Source organism: Balaenoptera ricei, chromosome 14 (assembly GCF_028023285.1).
Source record: "Balaenoptera ricei isolate mBalRic1 chromosome 14, mBalRic1.hap2, whole genome shotgun sequence".
Taxonomy (NCBI): domain Eukaryota; kingdom Metazoa; phylum Chordata; class Mammalia; order Artiodactyla; family Balaenopteridae; genus Balaenoptera; species Balaenoptera ricei.
This window is the reverse complement of record NC_082652.1, coordinates 6,197,572-6,222,215: the sequence shown is the minus strand read 5'-3', so window position 1 is coordinate 6,222,215 and position 24,644 is coordinate 6,197,572. Positions and strand designations below refer to the sequence as shown.

The window sequence follows — 24,644 nt, the reverse complement described above, 5'->3', positions numbered from 1 at the left end:
ATGGACAGAAGGATGGTTGGGTGGATGGATGCACAAATGGATGGGTGAATGGACAGATGGATGGATAAATGGACCGATGGATGAATGGATGGATGGATGGACACACAGATGGATGGATGAATGGATGGATGGATGGATGGATGGGTAAATGGACACAGATCGATGGATGGATGGATGGATGGATGGACAGGCAAGTGGATGGACGGATGAAGGGAAAAATGGATGGACGGGTGGATGGACAGATGGACTGAGGAGATAGAGGTCAGCCCCCATGGCCCCCTTGCAGGCTCACAGGTGTGTCCCTGACCAGCGAAGGTGCCTGTGAGCAAGCTCAGGTGCAAGAGAACCAGGTGTGTCAGGCCACGGAGGGAGAAGCCTGTTTGCTGAAAGGAAGGCCGTGAGGAGCCAGAAACCCTGGCGCCTCCTTTCAGCCCCCCTCCGCTTCATCCTGGATGAAGTGGCCTCCAGGGGAAATTGAGCAACGTCTCTGACAGCCTTGCGTCTCTGTGAAAGGCTCATCTGAGTGAGAAGTTCTACCTGTAGCTTTAGTGTGCAAAGAAGACAAATAGGCCCATGCCCTGCCAGGTGCTCTGGGGGCGAGGGAGCAAGCAGGAGCCACCTTCCTGGGAAAATGCCACTAGGCGGGGACTGACAGGGACTCTCCTTGGAGTGGGCGTGGTCTGTCCTTTGCGCCCTTGGGACTCCTGGCCTCCCTGCTGTGGGGTGGGGGAAACAGATATGGTACAAAGAGGCCTGAAGTCTGAGATCCAGGTGTCAACAGGGCCATATTCCCTCCAAGGCTCTAGGGCAGAATCCATCCCTTGTGTCTGTCCCAACTTCTGGTGGTGGCCGGCCATCCTCGGCATGCCTTACCTTGGAGATGCACCCCTCCATCTCTCCCTCCGTCCCCCCATGGCCTTCTTTCCTCTGTGTGTCCCGTGTCCAAAGTTCCCTCTTTTTATAAGGACACCAGCCATGTTGATTTAGGGCCCGCCCCCATCCAGTGGGACCGCATCTTAACTTGATCACATGTGCAAAGACCCTGTTTCCAAAGAGGGTCACATTCACAGGTCCTGGGGATTAGGATGTGAACATATCTTTGTGGAGGCCGCAAACCAACCCACCACCATCCTGCTGGCTTGGGTCCATCGGGCACCCAAGGGCATCCTGGGGAGCAGGCCCGTCCCTGAGCCCTGCCTCCAACCTGTGATGTATGGGTTTGCTCACTTTCACTGCTCTCAGTGCCAGACCCTGCGCCTGCGCTTTTTGGGGTCTCCGGGGCTCCCCGAGCCTGGCCCACTCGCCGCCTCTGTTGTGCCGTGTTGTGCAACGAGCCTTTTGGAGCCCTTCCCCTCACCCCAGGATTTGCCACCAATACCCAAGACCTTTCATAAAAAGGATGAGAATTCTTGGGGCTTAAATGTCCCTCCTTGGATCACTTTCTTCATGGGTGCAGGTCAGCGTCCACCTTAGCCCAGCATGGGAGCTTTTGGTCTCAAATCCCAAAACACGCCGAAGATAATCAGTTTAATTCCAATCGCGATAGAAGCCATCCCCCGCCAGTGAGGTCAGTGGCCTGAGAAAGGCTGTTTCGGCCCTTACAAAGGTTCCCTGTGGCTTTGGTGAGGACGCCCCTCTCCCATGTCAGTGTGGGGTCTCCCCGGACCCTTCCTCCCGCCACTTACCCTCCGCTGACGGGGGCTTGATACCCTTTAAGCAGAAGGTTCTGTGGGTCACACGTGGCTTCAGCCACGTCCCGTGCGGTGGCAGGTGGGGGACCACCATGCGTCACACCGCTGCGCCATCCCTACCTGTCACTGCCAGCCAGGCCCGGACCCCCGGTGGGGCTGGGCTGTCACCGCGCGGCACGGAGCTCTCACGACGGAGCACTTACCTTTCTTTGCCATCCTGTGGGCCGTGCCCTGCACCGCAGCCAGGAAGGGGGAGCTCCCAGACGCCGGGGTGTATTTTTACTTCCAGGCGTGGACTATGTGTCCTCGCCCGGCGGCTCCAGGGAAGACGCATGAATCACTGGGTGAGGCGGGTGGGGCGCGGTAGGCGGAGGGCAGCCCACTGTTCTCTGGGTCCCACTGTCTCAGAAGCCCTCCCTGGTCCCTACACACACCCCCTGCCTGCCCAGGAGACCAGGGAGCCGGACCAGCCCCCTCCCCAGGCTAGCACAGGGCTCTCCCGGTCCCTAGAAGGAGCTGGGGGCTGGAGGCTGGCCCAGGCGTGTCGCCATCCCAGGGTGGGCGTGTGTGGCATCTGGGAGTCCGGGGTCCGGCCTTCAGCTCTCAGCTCCCCTGTGCCTTCCCCTGCCCCTGCAGCCCAGGGCTGCGAGGGGCCCCGAGGACACCGGCCAGCTTGCGCCCGGGCATCGGCCTCATTGTACAGACGAGCAAACTGAGGCACGGTGAGCGGGTGGCTGGCAGAGGTGGGTTTCTCGACGGGTCCTCTTCAGAGGGAAGCAAGCACCAGGGCCTTCGGGGAAGCGAGCTGGGATGTGGCTGACCCAGGGTTGGGGGGCGGTGAGGGGAGCAGGGTGCCTGGGAGCTTTCTTTGCTCCAGTGGCCCAGGCCAGGCCATCAGGCGCAGCGCCAGCAGCAGGGGGTCCCCTGGGCGCTGGAGCCCAAGCCCCGTCCCCGGCCCGCCCCCCACGCTGGAGGCTCCGATGGGAATGTGAGTCCAGCGTGGCTGGAGGGCCGCCCTTGCAGGGCCAGCGGTGTGCCTTCCTGGCCGGCTCCCAGGGCTGGCTGGGCTCCGCGCGCGGCGCTGCCATGTTGATGTTAAAACACCGCTGCAGCCGCAAGACTCGGCTCTGAGCTTCCGGAGCCCGGCGGCTGCGGGCCGGCCGGAACTGCCTCTGGTCCCTGGAGCCCTGCGGGGGCAGCCTCAGGCCTCGGCGGCGACTGCCTGAGCTGTCTCGTCGCCCCCGGGGCCCCTGGATGCCAGCCTGCGTCTGGATTTTCAGAGTCTTCCTCTCTCTCTTGTATCGTGTTCCCAGGTGGGGCAGATTTTAGCTGTTTTTCCACCAGGGCCCTTTGGAAAAGGGTGCCCAGAGCTCCAGCTTCCTGGCCTCGTCTGTGAAGTCAGCCCTGTCCCCTCTGCTGGCAGCCAGTGTGGGGAGCGAGATCCGGCCAGAATGGGGCCCCAAATGTGCACTCGGGCCGCGCCAGGAGGTTCAGGTGGACCCGAGAGGGATGGTGGTACCCAGCTCTGCACCGAAGGCTTTTCCTCCCAAGGAAGTCCTCCCTGCTCGTGAGCTTGGGAATTGTTCTTTCTTGGGGGTGGGGGTGGGGGGATGGAGACCAATAGCAGGCTGCCCCTGCCACCTAGAGACACCTCCCCAAACCTTAGCACCCATGTCCATAGCCCCTCGCACGCCTGCCTCATCCTCTCTCCCCTTCAGTGTCCACAGGAAGAGCCCTGGGAGGCACTGTGCCTCATCCGACTCACACAGGGCCTGGCGCACAGTAGGTGTTCGGCGCACAGTAGGTGCTCAGCAAACCCCTGCACACATTTGGCAAAGTGCCATACTTCACACTTCAGATAGTCTTGCGGGGAGAGAGTCTGATTTTTATGAGCATCAAGTCATGGAGTTTCACAGCTGAGGCCAGTGCTGATTTCACAGAGCCACAGAGGATGCCAGAAGTGCCTACATCTTGTCACTGTTTTATTTTATTTTTTTAACTTTTTTTTTTTTTTAAATTTTTGGCCACGCCGCGCAGCTTGTAGGATCTTAGTTCCCCAACCAGGGATTGAACTAGGGCCATGGCAGTGAAAGTGTGGAGTCCTAACCGCTGGACCGCCTGGGAATTCCCATCACTATTTTATTTTTAAATTTAAAGCTCCTGAATGATGTGCACTTGCTTCTGAAAGGTAGGAGCAGGGTTGTCTCAAGGTTAAAAAGGGTGTGGATTGTACCTCTCTCTCCTGAGAGGACCCCCCCTCAGCACCACCCCTCGAGCCTTTGTGAAAAGCACTCAGAAAACAAACCTTTTCTCCGTAGGCTTGTATTCTTGAGACTTTTATACAAGACTTTTATGTGGCGCTTGCTCCGTGCTGGGCACTGTCCCACACATTCACACACTTTGAATCATGGTCCTGACTGCAGCCTGGGAGGCGGGCGCTCCTGTTGCCCCGCTTCGGGGACCGGGAGGCTGCAGCCCCAAGAGGGGAGTTGTTTGCTGGGTCACGTGGTGTATTAGCTTCCTGTCGCTGCTCTAACAAATGACCCCACGCATAGTGGCTTAAAACAACACAGATTTAATATTTTACAGTTCCAAAGGTTAGAAATCTAAAACAGCTTTCACGGGCTAAAAGCAAGGCTTTTGGCAAGGCATCCTCTCTGGATGCTCTAGGGGAGAATTCTCGCCTTTCCCACCTTCTAGAGGCTGCCCACAGTCCTTGGCTCCTGGCCCCGTCCGTCCTTAAGGCAGCAGCATAATGTCCTCAATTTCTTTCTGACTCTGACCCCCCTGCCTCCCTCTTTCACTTATAAGGACCCTTGTGAAGACATTGGGGGCCCACTGGATACTCCAGGACAGCCTTCCCATCTCAAGATCCTTAACCACATGTGCAAAGTCCCTTTTGCCCTGTAAGGTCACACATTCCCAGGTTCTGGGGATTAGGACGTGCACATTTTGGGGGCCATTATTCCACCTGCCGTGCCCAGCAAGGGAGAGGTGGGACAGCTTGATGACAGCTGCTGGGGGCCTATGGAGAACCCCCTCTTTCTCCAAGTCTTAGATCTTTTCTTCCTGTGGTCCTTCCTCGGCCCCTGTTCTGGGGACGCTGTGATCAGCTGAGGAGGGGGCTGCGGTGACCACGTCCATAGGCTGATAGCAGATTTGAAGACAGGTGTGGGCCTGGCCCAAGGGCTCACAGGACGAGGGGGAGAGGTGGAAGGGGAGCAGGGCGCTGCTTTGCACGTGTGAGGTCCTGCCTTTGGACAGCATGGGGTCTGCGAGGTGCCAGGCCCTGGGGCCAGAGAGGTCATCAGGTCCTGAATCTTAAAGAGCTCACGGTCTGGGGGTGACACACAAAGGGGTCGCAGCAATGGAGACCAGCAGGTGGGAGCTCCAGGAACCCCTCAGAGGATGTTGGGGAAGACAAGGGAGCTGATGCCTGAGTTGTCACCCTGGACGGACCAAGTGAGAAGGAAAGGGAAGGACGTTCCTAGTACAAGGAACAGCATAAGCCAAGGCACAAAGGCAGCCTGGGCTGTGTCCAAGGCGAGTGAAAGATAATATGGGCAGAGGCCTGTGTGGGAAGCGCCCTGTGTGTGAGTTCAAGCTTGCTCTGAGCAGGAGGTGACAGGACAGGTCCTGGGGCTGCAGCGCCCGTCCCGTGGGCCTGAGAGGCAGCCGGGGAACATGGGTGAGGGCTCAGACTCTGGAGCCAGACCGCCAGGGTTCCAACCCCAGCTCTGCCTCTTCCTAGCTGTGTGGCCTCAGGCAAGTTACTTGGCCACTCTGGGCCTCAGTTTCAGCATCTATAAAATGGGGATGCGAGTAACAGCTCCCTCCCGTGATCGAACGTATGGATACAGGGCGTGCTCAGAGCAACGACTGGCGCGGTCGGCGCTCAGAAAGCATAGCTGCTGTGACCGCTCCTCAGCCGGGCGAGGACAAGGAGGGCCTCGTGAAGGAGTGGAATGGGGGGCCCACAGCCATGCACCACGAAGGGCCGGGAACTCTTCCCTCGATGAGCACGGTTTTCAGTCCCTCGCAGAGCTCCGACCTGCCGTGTCACCCAGGGGCGCAGCTTGCGAGGCTTAGGCCCAGGGGCTCCCTGAGAGGGGTCCCAGTTCTACAGGGCTCTGAGCCTGGCTCCTGGGGCTCGGGTGGGCTGGGCGTTGTAGAAGGAGGCCGTTACCACGTCCCCTTATTGAGATGCCCAGGACCTGAGGGGCAGGCCGGTGGTTGGGTGGGGAGCCGTGGGCGTCAGAGCGCTTGGGTTCCACAGAGGGACGCTGCGGTGGGCTTCCCGATGGACCCCGCAAAGCAGGCTTCCAGAAAACCAGGACTGGAGTGGTGTGGGGCAACCCTAGTGCCCGGCGGGGAGCTGAGGTTGCAGTGCCAAAGGGCTGCTCACGTGACCCTGCGTCCCTGGCTCTCCCCCACAGCCCCTCCCCCTCCCCCCGAGCTCCCCGGCGCGCGAGATGAGGCCCCGGATGCTGCCCGTGTTCTTTGGGGAGAGCATTGAGGTGAACCCAGAGCCCACGCCCGAGATCCGGTGAGTGGGGCCTCGGGGCCGGGTGGGGCAGGGCGGCCAGGCTGGGGCGCTCAGCAGGCTCCCTCCCTCTGGGCAGCCCCTCGGCGCGCTGCTCCCCGAGGAGGCACGGCCACGATTTGAAGAGACTCTGTCCCCAGGTGGCCTTCCCTGCCACCTCCCCAGCCCGTCCCGGGCCCACATGCGACCATTTCCACACTGACCTTCACCCCCAACCTGGCTGGTTTTTATTTTGAATTTGCCCCTTTATCCCCCGGGGAGCCATTGCCCTGAATGTGTATTAGGTGCCCTCCCACGCGTAGGACATCTCAGGTGGCACCTGCACTTCTGAGTTAAGGCCACCCCACCAGGAGCTTTCCCCCAGCCGTCTGCCCCTCCTCGGAGGGCTTCGGGGATCGGGCTTCCAGAAGGTGGAGTCTAGGGTCCATGGGTCTCACGGATCCAGCTCAGGATGGATTTGTCCACGTCGCCCCGGCCTGCCCAGGGGTGTGGGACCCACTACCTCCTCCCGCTCCACCTCTGGATAGGGTCCCAGGAGACAAACAGGTCCCCTTTAAAGGTTTTTCTCCCCAAAGAGCTCTCCTTTTAAGTTTTTATTACAGAGGCCCCAGCCAGGGTGGATGCGAGCTGCCTGGGCTCTTGGGACCCCTGCTTCCCTTCCCACGCGGATCACCTGTGGGGTGCAGTGGGGAGGGAGACAGGTGAAGTCCCCACGCCCCTCCCCGGAGCTTTTCCTTCCGGTGTGATGATCTGGGAGCAGAGCTGGGGGCGCTGACCAGTTGGTCACTCGTAAGGAGTGTCACTCACCTAGAGGTGCTGAGGCTACTTGGGGGGAAACTTATTTTGATAACATTTCAAACTTAAGGAAAGTTGCAGGAAGACTACAGGGAATTCCCGTTAAACAGATTCATTGGCTCTTTCCACTTGGCCCCGTTGGCTAGAATATCTGCTCACTGTCTCGTTCTACATAAACGAAACTTTCTTCTGACCCGTTTGAGAGGATGTCAGTGACACCGTGACCTTGAACCTCTAACTCCGGCTGGTGTCCTTCCTCAGAAGAGGGACATCCTCTCACATAATGACAGTGCACTTGCCGAAATCGGGCCAGCTAAAGCTGAAACACGACCACTGCCTGGTCCAGTTCCGCCCACTGTTCCCAAATGTCCTTTTATGGCCTATTTTTATCCCAGTTCAGGATCCAGCCAGAGTCACGAGCGGCATTTAACTGTCCTGTCTCTCGAGTTTCCTCCAAGCCAGCTGGGTCCCTCAGCCCTCCCTTGCCCTTTAGACCTGGGCGTTTCAGAAGAGCCCAGGCCGTTCTGTGTTCGCACTGCCCCGCGACCACGCAGGACAGTGACCTGGTTGCCCCGTGCGGGCCTCACCCCCGTGCTCCCGCCCTCCCCCCCTCCCCCGCAGCTGCAATTCTGAGGTCAAGTACGCCTCGGAGAAGCACTTCCGGGACAAGGTCTTCTACGCGCCGGTGCCCACGGTCACGGCCTACAGCGAGACGATCGTGGCCGCGCCTAACTGCACTTGGCGCAGCTACCGCAGCCAGCTGACCCTGGAGCCGCGGCCGCGCGCCCTGCGCTTCCGGAGCACCACCATCATCTTCCCCAAGCGCGCCCGTAGCTCCTTCCGCACCACCCTGCACCTCAGCCTGGGCCGGCCCCGCCGCTGGTTCACGGCCAGCGTGCAGCTGCAGCTGTGCCCGCGCCCCGGGCCCGGCCTGCCGGGCCCCGCGCCGCTCTGACCGGCAGCCCGGCCCCCGCGGCGGCCGGAGGACGGGCTCCACGATCGGGAGGGACCCCGGGCTGTGTCTTGCCCGCGCCGCATCCGCTTTCTCAGCACCTACCCGGTGAGGCAGCGTGGGCCTGGCTTTCCCGAGGAGCACGGGGCGGGGGCAGGTGGGTAGGCGGTGCCCGCCCCGACGGCCTGGGAGAGAAGAAGGTGTGTGTCCCTGGCTGCCCTTGAGGCGGGGGACACCCCCGAACGCCGGCAGGACAGAGGAGTCCGTCCCAGCCTTGGCCGGGGGGCTGCCCACCAACCCCGGCTCCCAGGCCACGTGGGAGGGAAGAGGGGTGCCATCCAGACACCCGCCGCCCCTGGAGGGGGCTGTTTCCAGAGCAGGCCTCTCAGATGTGTGCAGCTGGACGCCCAGAGCCATAGCCCAGCAACCTCTGGTGGACGGTGAGCCGGGAGGCTGGGCGAAAGCCGGAAACGCTGCCAGGGCTGGTTGTGGGTTGTGTGTGGGGAGCGGCCTGGAGGAGCCCTGCCCGCGCTGTCCCAGTGCCCGTGCCCCAGTGCGGAGGATGGAGGGCGTAGCCCGTCTGCACCGAGGCCTTTGAGCTCTGTGTCCGGAGCCTCGCCCGCAGGGCGTCCTGCTAACCTCTGTCCTGACACCTTCAGGACCAGGACTCTGGACCGTCAGAGCCCTCAAGCCAGGTGCCAAGGAGAGGTGTCTAAGCCATTGGAAATGACCACCACCACCTGCCCGAGGCTCCCGGCCAGCTGTCAGCTTTCAGAGATTCCGTGGGGTCCAGCTGCCCTCGCTCAGGCCTCCCGTTCCTACAGTGATGACGCTGCAGTGGCCAGTGCTGCAGGGTTCACCGCACACGTGCAAGGTCAGGGGAGGAAGACGGGGGACCCTTGTGCTGCCTGGGAAGAGCCAGGATACGTGGGTGCTGGGGCCACGGCCTGGGGCTGCCCGCCACCAATGCCCCAGAAGCCCCCAACGTGGCCATGGAGATGCCTTCAGACCTGACTGGACCCAGCAGGTGGAGGCTGCCCGCCACTGCTCCGGCATCCCCCCAAGACGGGGCTTTAGCTCCCTCGCTGCGGGGAGGGGCGGCTCGGAGCTAACGTTCAGGAGACGCGAAGTGACTGATATATTTTTATGTATCTACAGACTGTGCAAGTTCTCGCCACAGAGATGCTTTCTGATTAACAAAGAAATAACTTAAGAATCGATTGATTATCTTAATAAAATGTGCAGACTCGAAGAGACTCCCTCTTCCGTGTTTCTGAGACCCTCAGAGCCCACCGTGGGTGGGACTGGTCTTCATAGGCCCATGGTCCCTCCCCCCTGCTCACAGGGGACAGGGAGACACTTGGAAGGCTCAGAGAGAGCCCTGTGCCCCTCACCCCATCCCTGTAGACAGCCTGAGTGCGCCAGCTTCACCCAGGAGCTAGGCAATAAATGCAGAGGCCCAGGGCCCGCGCTGGGACTTGGGTCTGACTCCAGGAGGGTCCCGGGAATCTGCACGTTTGACGCTCCTGTGCTTTGCACTCCGCACGCCAGCCCTCGGCACCTGCAGACGCCCAAAGCCAGCTCTGTCCCCGGAGAAGGGCCCGGGCTGCCTCTGCAAAGCAGGTGGCCTCGGCCTTGTTACACCCTCTACGTATCTGGTCCACATCCTTGGAGGGGCCTCTGGGGCCCCAGACTGTGAGTGAGGAGGACATTCGGCAGCCTCGGGGCAGTGTCCTCGAGTGGGAGAGTGCGAGTGTCTTTGCAGGGGCTCCTGCCTCGATGGAGGAGGATGTCTAACAGGGCGGGGCCAGGGTGAAAGCCAGGAGGGCGGGGCCAAGGGACAGGGTCACGTCACTGAGAGGAAGAACGTGGAGGCCTCGGCTGCTCAGCGCAGGCCAGCGGGGTGCAGACACAGCCTTGGGAACTCCGAGAGCGCAGCCTGTGTAGAGAGGGGCTTCTGTGCAGACACACGCTGGGGGTCGCATCGCCGGCACCAGGCAAATTCAGCTGCACGAGTTGGCTTTCCAAGCACAACCCTGATCTCCCCGCTTGGAAAGAAAAATGGGTTGGGCTTCCTGACACGTGCAATTATGGTGCCAACGAACCCGGTGACCTTGGAGATGTCTCTGGGGTTGCCCTTCGAGAAACAACTTCTGCGGCGTGCAGTGAGCTGATGGCCTCTAACTAGAGCTTTGCAGCAGCTGCCAGCCTCCTCCCGGGCGCCCCGCCAGTGGGAGCGCGGTGGGACGGGACCAGCTGACCGAGGCCCAGTCCCTGCCAGGCCCTGCTTCCTGTCCCTTTTGTCTTTCACCAGCATCACCCGATAGGCCTCGTACCCTCCTGACTCCATCCTAGCACTCCCCGAGGACCCGGGCAGCACATGTCAGACAAGACTGTCTCCTTGGATCATGCAAACGGCTTCCGCCTTCCCTGATGACCTTGGAACTCCAGCCTGTCTCCTTGTACGGCTGGGGCTCCATGAGGCCCAACCTGGGAGGAAGAGGACGTGGGGGGCAAGGGCTGCGGCCCGTCAGGCCCCCAAGTGCACCCCGGTTTCCCTCTGAAGCAGCTGTCCGTCCTACGGGAACCCAGAGGACTTGGAGAGCCGGCAGAAAGAGGTGCCAGCTTCGTCTAGGTCCTGTCCCAGCCCTTGGGATTTCCACCCCCAAAATAGAGCCTGGAGGCCAGTGACCCCGCTGCCCGGCTCAGGGTGCTGCCTGCTGAAGGCCCTTCTGTCCTCACTCCCCAGATCCAGACGCACTGGGCAAGGGGGGCAGAGGTCGCTCGCTGAAGCCCCCTGGGAGGGGAAGACCAACATGGGGAGGGCACGGTGGCTGGAGAAAAAGCCTGTCGCTTAACTTCTCTAAGCATCTGCAAGGCAGGCACATGGCCTTACCTGCCTGGCGGCTGGGACAGTGAGAATCCGTGCTGGTAAAGCTTGGGCTGCCATCGAATCAAGCCGGGACCCTGCTGGGGGTGGGTCAGGGTCATCTCTCTCGAAGGGGCAGAAACCCTTCCCAATGTCGGGGGCCGGCTCTGGCCCCAAACACCCATCCTGAGACCCCTCGCTCAGCGTCTTCTGCTGTCGCCCCGGCCAATCTCTGGGCTCATCTCTGGGTTCACACTCGCAGGGTGTGAATCAAGCTCGGCGGCCTCCGCCCCACAAACAGGTGCCCCGTCCGTCCGAGGTCTCGTCTCTCCTCCCCAGAGTAGCCTTGGTGAGAACAAACAACAGCCCTGGCGGCCGACACGTACACGGAGCGCTGCCTTTGTCTGCAGACGGCTTGGCCCTGCTGTCAGAATTTTCTGCAGTTAATCTTCCCAGTGAGTCTGTGAGGTAGCTGGTGAGACATTCTGATGAGGAAGCGGGACCTGGCTGAACCCCGGAGGAGAGGGGGTGGTGGTGGAAGGACAGCCCGTCACGTGGTTGCCACAGCTAAACCCTCCCGGCTTCCTGGAGAAGCCATGAAAACAAATGCGGCTCCTTTGATGGCCCTCCTTGGCCTTCTAAAGGTGGAATGACCAGGGGCCCCTCCCACCAGCTGCCAGCGATCAAATCAGTTTATCCCCGTAATATGCAAACGAGAGTCACTGTTGCAGGACCACCTGGAGTTTTTCTCTCTTCTCTCTCCTTTCCTCGCAAACCCATTCTTTCTTTCTTGCCTTGTCCCACTGACTCCTGCACAGGCGAGTAAACCGTGTCTCTATAGAGCTACACAGCCCATCTCTGAGGTACTCCTCACAGCAATATCATTATCCTATTTTACAGATGGGGAAACAGGGGCACAGAGGGTTCAAGTGGCTTGGCCAGGGTCACGTGGCCATTACGTGGCAGCTGGCTCCACAGTCTGTCTTTACCCGCGTGCTGCACACCCCCCTTCTCGCCTGCCCCATACGTGGCCTGGCCCCATCCCCACTCCCCGAGGCAGTGGGGCTCTGTCCTGGCCTTCTCTGCCGTGCCAACCCCCATGCTGGCCCTGCTCTAGCCTCCTGGCCTGTTTCTCCCTCAATGCACCCAGCACCCTTGCGAGCCAACAAGACCCAATTTCAGAAAACCAGCAAATCACCTTACTGGGCATTGGCTGTTCCGTCTCAGAAATTCCAGGGCCTCCACACTGCCTTATGTCTAAGCCACCCTGGGCTCCTGAATGCCCCCGGCTGGGTTTCACCTCCCAGCCTTTGCCCACACAGGTTCTTTCCACTCAGCCTATCCCCTCCCCAAGAACCACCACCTCCAGGAAGCCACCCCGACTGCTCCAGGTTAGCTGTCACAGTGTCTGTGTCACCTGGCCCGAGATGGGCTTGTCTTGAGCCAACCCTAGTGCTGTAGGGACCAGCCCGTTCCTGACCCCGCTGTGGGCGGCAGCTCTTCGGGTTGGTGGGCCGGGACTCCCTCTGCAGAGCCGCTTGTGCCCTTACTGGAGAACTCTGGCCAGAAAGAAGTGAAGGGACCAGGTTCTAGCTCTGACCTTGGGCACCACCCTCACCATCATAGTGAGGGCTGCAAGTCACTGGCATCAGAGACACCTGGGCCGCTGGATGAAAACACAGATTCCCAGCCCCAATCCTGGGCCTAGAGAATCATTCCTATCCTCTGGGTGGGGCCCAGGAATCTGTATTCTAACCAACGTCACAATGTTCTAGGACGCGGGGAAATTAGCCAGCAAGTGTCCTGCGCTTTGCAGATCACGTTCTCATTTTCTATGGAACCAGATCCTCACAGCGTCAGTTCAGCTCAACAGTCGCCAGGGGCTCAGTCAACAACAGAGTCAGGAAGAGAAAGGCAAGAGCTTTGCTCTCGAGGGGTTCTGTCCAGTAGCTTGCAGGGTGTTTGCAAAGACCCAGAGGAGAGAGACGATGGGGAGGGATAATGGGTTCTTAGAGGAGGGAATGACCCAGCTGGGTTTTGAAGTATGTGTAGGAGTTTTCCAGAGAGATGGGGATCAGGGAACAGCAGGGGCCTCCATTTTAAGATGGAGCAGTAAGAAAACCAAACAAGATGGGGGTGGGATGAACCCTTTGCGGGGGGCTGAGGACTGGCTGGGTGAGGTTGGAAGAGAGGGTGGACCCTTCACAGGCACCAGGAGGCCGTGAGCTCTCCCTACACCCCAGAAACATCACTGTGTGGGGTCTGTGCCACTGGCCCTCAGAGAAGACAGAGGTGCCAAGTGGTGTCAATTCTGAGGCCATGGAGACAGGGGGATGGCAGAGATGAGCCTGTGGGCTGACACTTGTGTCCCTCCCACCCCCGTATCACTCTGGTCTGACTACAGCTGAGGGAAGTGCCATGGGATGCTGGGTGGCACCAGCAGGCATGGCCAACCCCTTGTGGCTGGTGTGGCCAGCACGACCTGACCCATCCTGGATTCCAGGTGGGGGCTGGCCTGCACCCGGGACCGGAGGGAGGCCCCGGGCAGGACAAGACTGTTTTCTGGCCCAACACTGCCACCTGCCTGTCAGTATCAGTACTACAGCCCAGGCGCCAAGCTGAGCCCTGCGGGGCTCCAAAGCCCCCTGCTCATTTCACTTCACAGCACAGGTTCGCAGGGTAAACTTGGAGCGCCAGGGAGGGTGGGCAGAGTCCCCTGAGGACGCAGATCTCTCCGCATGCCCAGGTCCACACCCTGGGGAGACGAGGTGCTGGGCTGACCACCAGTTCACAGGTTGGGCAGGGGATGGGAATTTCTGCATCCAGTGGGTCTTGGTTCTCTCCTCCACTGCTCCCCACACCCCGCCCCGCCCCAATCCTGCATGCACGTCCATGGCAAAGAATCGCAGCCTCTCTGGAGCTCCGGCTCTGCTCCTAAAGGAACACAGCTCGTGTCTGAGACACGTTCTACCAAGACTGCAAGACGCCAGTTGGCAGCTGCCTCAAGACCCAAGCTGGGAGGGAGGGTTGTTCTCTCTTCTGCCGCGTATCCAAAGCAGTGACGGCAAAGGGTCTGTTTGTTCCCTAACATAGTGTGGGCAGGAATAATTTTTAAAGTATTTAACAGTTAAGAGCTGATGATGGCCTTCTTGGATACCGTCACCATGGCTGTGAATATCTGACACCCTCCTCGTGGGTGTGAAAATTCAATACCCTCACCAAGGGTGGGACTGTTCAAGGTCTGCACGGTGACATCCTTACCGTGGGCGTAAATATTCGCCTGCAGAGGGGAGAGACTGGTGAGTCAGGGGATGTGCCCTTGTCCCCCGCAGGGTTACACGCCCACCGTTCCCCCCCGCCCGACCCCGGCCCCGTCGCCTGTCCTCCTGGCTGCCGGGGCCAAGATAGAGAAGGAGCCTCTGTAACTCGAGTATAATTCGCTTTTTAATGAGAAGAACGTGTGTAAATGACAGGACGCCACCGCCGTGCGCAGATGGCGGTCACAGAATCCCCTTCAAACTCATTCTGCCCAAGGAAGGGAGGGAGGGAGGACGCAGGGGGGCTCGAGAGCTGGCAGCCCCTGCCCCACCTCGGTCCTGCGGACTATGGGGTCACCGACTGTTGGCCTGCGCACGCCTCTTGAACGGTAAGCAGAGATCGAAAGCACAGCAGCAATAATACTGGGTAAGTCCTTCCTTGCTTAAAACATCTGAATTAATTCATTGAAGGTATCAAAAATATACCCTGTAAACCAATATATCATTTACACCTGCCTTTCCTTCCCACCGCTGCGGCAACGATGTATGAAAAAAACAGTCCAGTTCCTCGGAGCAGCCGCTCACCCCAGGCCGCACCCGGCCCTGTCGCCCGCCCATCTGGCCTGACTTGGTTTCCAGCGATCTCGTCGGCTGGGGCAGCCCGTGGGGACCGGGACAAGAGCGCTGGGGCCTGGACAGGGCCTGTGTCCGTCTGTCCAGAGTGCTAAGCGGGATGGGGACGGAGGGCGGGTGCGGGGCCTGCTAGCTCAGTTTAGACTTTGGTTCCAAATGCGTTAGGTGGGGAGGCAGTGGCGTGGGAGGTGCGTGGTCGTCCTGCTTTGGGTCCCTGGCCGCCCCGGCTGTGCGCGTGTGGCCGCCACACGCCTGCCGTGCCCCCTCCCCGGCCCCTCCCCTCCCGAGCACCAGGTAAACATCCCCTGAGTAAGGTCACTGCACAGGGCCAGCCGGGGCGGGAGTCGTAGTTAAGGCTTTAGACAGGCAAGGATGCCGGCTCTGGACGGACGGACGGACAGACGGGCGCACAGGCAGACTCAGGGGCTCCTTCCTCGGTGGGGGGAGTCGGCAGCCGGCCGCTCGCCGGCCCACCCCGTTCTGAGCCTCACTCGCTGTCGGAGAGCGTCTCGTACTGCGAGCAGAGCAGCGGCTTGGGCTCCTCGTCCCAGGCGTGATGGGGGCCGGCCAGGGGCCCGCTGCCCGCGGGGAGGCCAGGCGGGGGCGGGGAGGCCATGACCCCCGCCTGCAGCCGCATGATCAGGGGGTTGTAGGGGAACGGTGTGGACCCTGCGGAGAGAGCGGGAGAGAAGCCCCGGGGCCCCCGGTGAGCCTGGCGGCCCCCAGGGGCCCACCCACCTGCCACCCCGGGAGCTGGGGCCTCGGCCTCCTGCCTCCCCCCCGCTTCTATCTCCTGGAAGCTTTCTCAAACTGCCCGCCTGGCCTCACTTCCAGCACTCCCGCGCCATTCATGCCCGGCAGCCTGTCGCCTGGCCGCCTCGCTGTTCCTGCCCTCGCCCCCCTGCGTCTGTCCTGCAGCCAAGAGCTCTCTTGAACCTGCGGGAGATCACGCACCTCCCCCAGGGACCTCCTCGCACTCACAGAGAAGTCGGGGGCTCCCCTGAGACCCCCCCAAGCCTGTGGGACCGGCCCTTGCCCACAAGCCTCTCTCTTCACTTCCTGAATCCTTCACCCTCTCTCTAAATCGTGCCCTTTCCCTCCACCTGGGCCCTTACGAGAAGCATCCTGACCATCTGCGAGCCCCAGTCCAGCTGGCCAGGGCCCTGGGCGATTGTCTCAGAACAGGCCTGACCACGCGCTCCGCAAACAGTAGGTGCCCGGGCAGCCGGCCGGGCCCACCTGCCCGCCCCCGGTGCCCACCTGCGGACGAGGGCCGGTCCTCCCACACGCGGTTGGTGAGTGGGGTCCGGCGGTTGCAGTCTCCCTCCGAATGCACTGAGGAGACGGAGGGTGGCCGGTCCCCAGACGCCAGGCCTGGGGCCGGGGACTTGGCTTTTCGGCTGCTGGGTCTGCCAGAGACTTTGGCCTTCCCGCCACCACCTGCAGGGGGACACATGGGAAGGGGCCGCGTTGGACTGAGGACAGCGCTCGCACTGTAGGGGTGGGGGGTGGGTGAGGCCCTGGACCCCTGCTTCCCGGGCCCCCCAGGGAGGGAGAACAGCAGCCCAGCCCCCTGGGAAGCCAAGGAGGTCGACCAGATGGCCAGACCCAGCCATGAGCCTGGATTTGGAGGGGGTTTCTACTAGGGGAGTGGGTAGAACTACTTGCAAAGCCCCCCTCAGGCTGCCCTGAGGCCCCCTACCCGCCAGGGGCTAATACCTCAAGCACGGAGCCTCAGGCCTCTGGCTTGACCCTGACCATTGCCCCAGGACTGTGCCGGGGCTGGGCAGGCTGTAGGCCCTCTGCAGAGAAGCCAGGGCCCCTGAGGCCAGGCCTGGGCCCTCATTAAGTCCAGGAACTTCCTGGGGCCACAGTGTCCAGGTCAGAAAAACGGCTCAAGAATGGCTTGAGCCTGGCCCTTGCTCTGACACGCAGAGTGTTGGTTAGGGACCCAGGGCAGAGGGCGAGCCAGCCCGTCGGGTTTCCCTGATTCATCTGAGTTTGGATCTGGCACACAGGCACTGGTCTCCTCCCCGTCAGACCCGAGGGCCAGCCGTGAACATGCTTGGTGGCCGCAGCAGACACTGGCCCACTGGCCCGGCTGCCGTGAGCCCAAGGGCCCCTCCTGACCCACACAGAGAAGGGGGGTCCTCACTCCAGCCTGATCTCCCCCAGGAGACACGAGATGGGCCAGGACGCGGGCATCCCGGGACGAATGTCCAGCAGGGGAGGAAGGCAGGGCAGGGCTCGGGCAGCGGTGTGAGTGTTTTTAGAAAAGCGGCAGCTCCTTCGGGCCCAGTGGGCGAGGGCGGACCGGGGCCACGCAGACACCTGGGGGTGTCCGCCCAGCTTGGGGTTAGCCAACTCCAGGACCACGTCAAACACGCACAAAAATAAGAGTCACAAGCTCCAAAGCTGGAGGGGGGTTGGTCAGAGGAACGCGGAGGGAGGCGGGAGGATTAATGACACCGGGGTGGGGACAGACGGGGTGGAGGAGGCCTGCAGACCTGGCGAGGTGAGCGCGTGTTCCCTCCGTCCGTCAGCAGCGGTTACGGGCATAGCAGCGGGCAGGCTGGCACTGGCATTCAGAGGGTTAAAAGCATTGGCGCTGAGCGGGTGCTCCTCCCACTGATCATATTTACCCATGAGCGCCTTTCTAATAATGGCCTCCAGCCCCATGTTGGTGCTGGCATGCTCCTGCACCGCCTGGCTTCTGCAGGTCATGAGGCCTGGGAGAGAGACACACACACAAAGGGGGCCGGAGGGGCCAGAGGGACAAGGGGGAGAGAGGGAGAGAGAAGCAGAGAGGGAGAGAGGGAGGAGAAGAAAGAATACACAGTGAGCACATTTTGGCAAAGCAACGATTCTTGATTTCCCTATCTTCCCCCCTGGTTTCCGCTGCAGGGTGATGGGGGCGGGAGAGCTCCCTCTGACTCGGGCTCTGGAAGCTCTCAGGAATTCCCGGTGGGGGAAAAGGTGGGCTTGGGGTGGTTAGATGACCACCCCCCAAGCCTCATTCCTACTCTGCCCTCTGGGAAATCAGAAGCCCCTTCTGGATCCCTAACCCCAGCTGGGGCTGCTTCTTTTTTAAAAACTCGAGTGGTCTTAAAAAGGAGCGGGGAGCGGGATCAGGGGGTCCCCGTATTTGGGGAAAGGGCTGCTGGGAAACTAAGTCAAGCCAGAGCTCAGTGCTGGGCGTTGGGGGGTCCACCCTGGTTCCCGGGGGCTGCTGGGAGGAATGGAGGACCAAGGTGACCAGACGGTCCTCTGGCCGCCCCTGCCTGCGAGGCCTGGGACCCTCAAGCCCCCCGTCTGCCCCCGCAGCTGGGCCTAACTCTCCTCCCACCCCGTCTCCCCGCCCGGGAGCCACAAGGAGAAAGAGGTGCAGAGACGGACGGTGGAGGGGGGGGATCGCAGCCATGCAGTTACGGTGCGTGCGGGGGTCAGGGCGGAGCTGGAGACAATCACATGGCCGCCCCCGGCCCGGCCACCCGGCACCAAGCGGTCCGATCGACAGCTGTCCCTCACGAATCCTTCCAGACACCCACTTCAAAGTCACGCCAGTTATGCCTCTTTTTCTGTTTACCAGGTTTTCTGTCCCTCTCTTGTTTGCCTGTGAACCATTCTGGGGACGTTTGCAAACCCTGGGGAATGTGCCTCTTTTGGGCATTTTTGTTAAACCAGAACTTGCTTCCAAAAACCTCCGACGAAGCTCTCTGCCTGCCACTGGGCAAAATTTTCATGGATTTTAAAACTTCCACTCTGAGTCAATTGTATGATTACCAAGTGGCCGAACAACGGGTCTTGCTGACCCCTAACTCGTCTGTAAAGGGGACCGATGGTTACTGGGAGGCTCGGAGCAACACGGCAGCATCTAAAATCACATTTCTAAAGCAACTATTTGCGGTCTACGTTTTCATTTTCTTTCCTTCCTTTTGGTTGCAAACTCATGCACAGCCACAGGACCCCTTGACAGTTTTGTAGCTGTGTCTTGGCCACGCTTCATCAGCACTTAAAAAAAGTCATGTCCGTCAAGAAAAAGCAAAATTTCCAGCAGGGGTGAGTGGGGCGGGGAGTGGGGGAGAAGCATTTATGATCCTACAAACTAAGACACTGGGAAGTGGAAAAAAAAGATGCGAGGGACACAGGTCATGATGGCTCCTTGGTAGGTCAGCATCCTACGATCACAGACGTTACTGAACCTGCCACCCAAGGTCACGGGTCCATGGTCTGTCAGTGCCAGGCAGGAAGCTGACCGACTCCAGTCCTAAAGCAGGAGCTAATTAAGCAGCAGAGACCGGGGTCTGGGGAAATTTTGTGTGTGTGGCCTAAACTGCTTTGAAAAAAAAGTTGAATCTAATTTATATGCAAGTTCCTTGTACCGCATGAATTTCTACACACACGTGCACCTGTGTCGGTGTATGAGCATCTCTGAAATGAAAACATGAAAACATTCATTTCTGTCCATCTTGTTGTTTTGACCAAATTGTCTCCTCCCTATTGCCTGAGGCTCAGCCAAGCCCCCAGCGTCTAGTCTCTGGGTGGACGGACATTACCCAGTTGGGACCCCCATTTAGAGGCCCTGTGGCCCCCCGATAAAATCCAGCGGCTGCCTTTTGCTCAGCACATTCCCAGAGCTGTGACGGCCCTCAGGGAAGGTCAGCGCATCCCCCCAAAGACGCCTCGTTCCTCCCCGCACCGGGCAGGCCTCCGGCGGAGGGTCAGCCCTGTCTGCTCTGGCTCAGCCGCTTCACACCAGACACCAGGTGCTTCCCCAAAGCCCCGTCCCAGTCCTTCTACAGAGGCAGCAGAAATGCACAGTGTAACCCCACGGGCTCCAAAACACCATAGAAGGCTTAAGTTTCAGCGTAAAAACGTGTGTGAGGGCTTCCCTGGTGGCGCAGTGGTTGAGAATCCGCCTGCCAATGCAGGGGACACAGGTTCGAGCCCTGGCCTGGGGGGATCCCACATGCCGCGGAGCAACTAGGCCCGTGAGCCACAACTACTGAGCCCGTGTGCTGCAACTACTGAAGCCCACGCACCTAGAGCCCGTGCTCCACAACAAGAGAAGCCACCGCAATGAGAAGCCCGCGCACCGCAACAAAAAGTAGCCCCTGCTCGCCACAACTAGAGAAAGCCCGTGCACAGCAACGAAGACCCAACACAGTCAAAAATAAATAAATAAAATAAAGTTATATATAAAAAAAAATGTGTGTGAATTTTACACTCATCTCTGGAATACATCTGCACTGTTTCCCCAGCTCCCTGGATGGAATTTTCAAGTAAAACTGACGCTCTACCTATAAAAAGTGCCCACGTGGACCACGTGCACACAAGCCCACTCCGCATCCACACACTCGCATCTCCAGCTGAGACCCCAACAGACAGGTCCCGGGTGTTGTGTGTGATGCTAATACTGTACTACATGCACCAGGAGGCCTTGAATTTGAACTCCAAATAGACACTCCTTGCCAGGCCCCGCTGGCCTTTTGTGTGTGTCTGCATCCCCACTGCAGGGTTTGTCCCCTCCTCTGCATCCCCACCGCAGAGGAGGGGACACACTTGAACTATGAAAGGCCACCTGTCACCATGGCTACGGCTGACGTGAGGCCCAGTGACCTCCGAGGCCTCACTCCCAAGTCTCCTTCCAGGTCCAGACACCCAGCTTGACCTCCCTGGGCGCACAGTGACGGGGGAGGGGGAGGGAGGGGACGGGCTGGCGGCCGAGCAGCCCGGGGTGAACGGTTACCTGCTCCGGTGATGGCGGGCATGTTGAAGATCTCCGTCCCGGGCTGGCCAATATCTGGAGGGGGACGACGAGATGGGTGAGGCCTACGGGTCCTGGAAAGCACCTGCCCCCCTATGTCCCCTGTCTGGTCTAGGCAAGGTGCACCACCTGGGAGCTTGCGCAATGCAGACAGATTTAGCAGGGCTGGGGCAGGGCCTGAGAGTCTGCATTTCGAGCCAGCTCGCTGAGGCTGCTGACCTACTGGTCCAGGCACAACACTTGGCAAGGTTCCGGGCTTACCAGCCTGGGCCGGTGAGAGTCTGCAAGGCTGCGACTCCAGCCCCAGAAAGAGAAAAGCCTCTGCAAGGTCCCCAAGCTCCCCGGCTAACGAGCTTTTTGAGGCCGGGGATGTGATGATCCCTCCTTCATTGGTTCACCCACTCATGTGTTCTCTTGAGCATCTGCTATGTGCCGGGCACTGTGCTGAGAGGGTGGAGCTAAGCTAGGATTTACGTCCAGTAACCACGTAAATGGGGAAAACAAATCACAGATGCGAGGCGCATCGTGCATGGGGTGCACACGGGGTCCTTGTAAGGGCGGGACCCCGAGCTCTGGCGCCCAGTACGAACAGACCCGTGCGTGCCAACATTCCCTGAGTGCCCGCTGTGTGCCGGGCATCATGCTGTGACAACCCAGCAAATGCCTACGGGAAAAAGAGGGACAACACGGGCTCCTTGAACGTGAGGTGACGGGCCAGTGGGAGAGGTGGTCGGCGGGTCCACCCGGCTGTGCTCACCCCCAGCCCCCGGCAGCCCCGCTCCCGAGGAGGGTGGGCCCCTTACTGTATTCTGGCTCGTTCCGGTTGTGGGTGTTCAGCTTCTTGTTGATCTCCTGTTTCTTAGATTTGACCATGGCCGAGTTGCTCTCGGTCAGCTTGCTGAAGAAGGCCGGCGGCTGGCTGGTGTTGCCTGGGGATTTGGAGCCCATCCTGCTGCGAGGATCAGACCCCCCAGGTCAGTTCACTTGGTGCTGAGCTTGCACACCCTTGATGATGGGGGCTCACCACCTGAGCTGCCTTAGAAATCCAGAATGAAGCTTCTCCCACCTCGTGCTTGCTTCCCCCACTTCTTAGGGCCCATGTCTTCCGAAATCCCCTCTGTCATCCACCTATCCTTGGGCTCAGGGTGTCTCTGCAGAGCCCCAGCTGCCCTGGTGGGCCACGCCTGTCTACCTGCAATAGCCGGACTCCCGGAAAAGAGCCTCGGGAACCAAAGTGGGCTCAGACCACATCTTCCCCTGAGGTCAGGGGGCCTTTCTCTCCACCTCCATCCCCTGCTCCCCGGAGCCCCAGTTTGGTCCAGCACACTTAGCTCTTTATTTCTCAGATCCTCAAGTGCCAGCAACAGGGGCCGGGCCTGAGCTAAGAGACCCCAGCCCAAGGCTCAGGAAGCTGCCGTGGAGGTCCGCCAAGTTTTGACCTTGTTTAGCAGGTCTGAGGCCCCCCGGCTGCACCCCAAGCCCTTGCCAAGCCCCCAGCTGCACAGCGGTGGATCGAGGCCACAGGGGGGCAAGGGCCCGAGCCCTGAGCATCCCCGGAAGGGGAGGGGCCGCCGTGAAGGTACCTGGGCTCCGCCTGCTCCCCGTCCCGGTACAGCAGCGGGTACATGGTGCTCCGGGGATGCCCGGGCTCTGCCATGCCCTCCGGCGGGGACACAGGTTCTATACCATCCTCACTGCTGCCCAAGGCTGACGTCTTGCTTGGCTCTGGAGACCTGGGCGGAGAGAGGGCCCCTGCGGTGGTCAGAGCTCAGAGCTCTCCCTCTTGAAGAGGGCGCATTCCTTCCTCCACTCCCCGCTAAGCCCTGCCTCATTCTAAACCAGGGGCTAGCACGCTTTTCCTGTAAAGGGTCAGACAGCAAACGTTTCAGGCGTTGTGGGCCACTTGTAGTCTCTGCTGTATATTCTCCTTCTTTAAAAAATAACCCTTTAAAACGTAAAATCATCTTTAGCTCACGGACCATGCAAGAACAGCCCGTAGGCTGAATCTGGCCCACGGGTGGCACTTTGTTGAACCCCTGCTGCACCCCGATGCCAGGGACCCCACTCTTCCCTCAAAGACATGCTGCTGTCTTCCCAACTCTGTGCACCACCCGGAATGGCTCCTTCATCCTAGAGCGGGGGTCCCTTCCCGTTCCTCTCCTCTCTGACCAGGGAGCCCCCCAGGGGTAACCAGGAGTGCAAGTGTGTATGTGTCCGTTAGGAGGCAGCTCTCAAATCACATGGCTCTGCTTCGAATCCCAGCTCCGCCACTGACTAGCTGCGTCCCTATAGGCAAGTGAATTCACTGCTCTGTGCCTCAGTTTCTTCATCTGTGAAATGGGATAACGCTGCCTACACTTCCTAAGGTTGTGGTGAGGATCCTGGTTAATATGTGTGAAGTATTCAGCTTGGTGCCTGAAACCCCCCCGAGTGTGGCATATGTAACACCTATTGTCCAGTTGCGCCGTGACCTTGAGCAAACTCCCCGGTCTCCCTGAACCTCGGTTTCTCATATGTGCAATGGCTCCAGGCGGGCCTCGCACTTTACTGGGCTCAAGCTTCCCGCAGCACACACCTAACAGAGCCCTGTCGGTGGTGACCAGCAAGGGTCACCCTGTCTCCCACCGCCGCTCACCTCTTGCCCCCTTCACTGTGGGGTGAGCCACGGGCCGGGGCGCCATGGTCCGGGGCTGGGAGGTAGAGGTCGCTGGGCGGGCGGCGAAGGTCCAGGACGGGGCAGCTGGCTCCGGGGAAGGAGTAAAGGGGGGCAGGGAGGGGCGCGCTGAGCTGCTGTGGGTGGTGCCGCGTGTAGTCCTGCGTGATGACCTCCTGCAGGCCAAGGGTCAGGGGACAGGAGCAGGGTCAGCGCCAGCCATCTGCTAGAACCTTCCAGGCGGGGTGAGGGCTGGACTGAGCTTTGGGGGCAGAACCCGGGGGCTTGGTCCTTGGCTCCCCGGGGGCTTCGGGCCTGCCCACACAGCCTCAATGCCCCCAAGTGCATGGGGTGGGAGCATTGGCCCAAGTCTCAAAGTGGGCCCCCAGGTGGGCCGGGTTCCCCTGACCAGCGTGTGTAAGATGTGGATCGCGGCTGGGCTCGTGCACCTGAGGCTCCGTCAGCTGGATGAGGGGGCGGATGTAGCACCTGAGTTTGAGACTCTGGGACCCCTGGCACGGCTTGCCCTCACCAACCCCCAGATCCCTGGCTCACCTCACCAGGACTCAGTTTACCCATCAGACGGTGTGCGGACCCTCCCCCACCCCTTCCTCGGGGCCGGGTCCCACCCCAGGTACAAAGGCAACGAGGAGGGGGCAGAGGAGGGGTAGTTACACTGATGTGCTGTGCCAGCGTGACCACCCGCTGGTGACCTTTGACCCCTGGGGTGGTCTGGAGCAGCGGGCTGGACGAGGGCTGGCTCTCGGGCAGCGGCCGCAGGTGTGGGAGGTGTGCAGCCTCGCCGCTGAGCTTCCCCGGGCCTGCGGGCAGAGCAGAGCAGGTCAGGGCGTGGCTGAGGTGGGCGAGGCATGCGCCTGGCGGGGCTCCTGCCCTCAAACCCCGGCTCTGCCCTCTGAGCTGTGGCGCGAGGCCGATTCCGCCACCTCTGAGCGCCTCAGTTTCCCCATCTGCGCGATGGGGTGACAACCGTCCCTGTCTCACATGCGGGGGGGGCGGGAGGGGGCTCGGAGGCAGGGCGGGACCCTACCTGGCTGCTTGTGCCGCAGGTCCCCTTCCAGGTGGCTCTTGTCGAGTTCCTCCAGGTGCTTGGGGAGCCCCTTGTCATGGGTCAGGCTGGGCGAGCTCACGGGGCTGACGGGCTCCACCCCATCAGGGCTGTAGCCGCCGCCGTGGTAACCTGAAGCCGGGTGAGGCCGCGAGTCAGGCCAGCGCCAGGGCCCCGCTGCCCCTCGCAGCCTACCCTCCCATGCTGGCGGGGTCCCCCAGGCCGGGGGTGGGAGCTGGGGCGGAGGGAGAGAGGGAGAGAGCCAGAGTGGGGTCTGCTGGCCGGCCAGGGGTGGGGGCAGACTGAGAAAAGAGGGACAGGGGCTGCAGGGAGAGAGGGCTGTAGAGAGAGCTGGACGCAGAAGCAGCGCAGAGAACACGACGCACAGGCAGGCAGGCGGGGGGTTGGGGGGGGGACG

The 24,644-nt window shown here is 60.8% G+C and overlaps 2 protein-coding genes across 30 annotated transcripts in view; one reads left to right on the top strand and one right to left on the bottom strand.

Annotated features, from left to right (window-relative positions):
• RFLNA (refilin A) overlaps window positions 1-9,233 on the top strand; it is a 222,653-nt gene extending 213,420 nt beyond the window's left edge. For 5 of the 6 annotated variants that reach the window (XM_059893962.1, XM_059893961.1, XM_059893965.1 and 2 more), the window contains 2 exons: window positions 6,128-6,237; window positions 7,651-9,233. In XM_059893962.1, the coding sequence (XP_059749945.1) occupies window positions 6,164-6,237; window positions 7,651-7,984 (408 nt within the window). In that variant the 5' untranslated portion in view covers window positions 6,128-6,163 and the 3' untranslated portion in view covers window positions 7,985-9,233. The remainder of the gene's footprint in view (window positions 1-6,127; window positions 6,238-7,650) is intronic. The other variant, XR_009497198.1, reaches the window with a different exon arrangement.
• A 5,043-nt stretch (window positions 9,234-14,276) lies between these two features.
• Window positions 14,277-24,644, bottom strand: part of NCOR2 (nuclear receptor corepressor 2) — a 224,427-nt gene continuing 214,059 nt past the window's right edge. For 11 of the 24 annotated variants that reach the window (XM_059894628.1, XM_059894633.1, XM_059894632.1 and 8 more), the window contains 9 exons: window positions 24,209-24,358; window positions 23,836-23,981; window positions 23,143-23,336; window positions 22,091-22,240; window positions 21,311-21,459; window positions 20,490-20,543; window positions 17,248-17,469; window positions 16,001-16,180; window positions 14,277-15,409 (listed from right to left, as the gene is read on the bottom strand). In XM_059894628.1, coding sequence (XP_059750611.1) covers window positions 15,228-15,409; window positions 16,001-16,180; window positions 17,248-17,469; window positions 20,490-20,543; window positions 21,311-21,459; window positions 22,091-22,240; window positions 23,143-23,336; window positions 23,836-23,981; window positions 24,209-24,358 — 1,427 coding nt within the window. In that variant the 3' untranslated portion in view covers window positions 14,277-15,227. The remainder of the gene's footprint in view (window positions 15,410-16,000; window positions 16,181-17,247; window positions 17,470-20,489; window positions 20,544-21,310; window positions 21,460-22,090; window positions 22,241-23,142; window positions 23,337-23,835; window positions 23,982-24,208; window positions 24,359-24,644) is intronic. The other 13 variants (XM_059894642.1, XM_059894643.1, XM_059894644.1 and 10 more) reach the window with 6 other exon arrangements.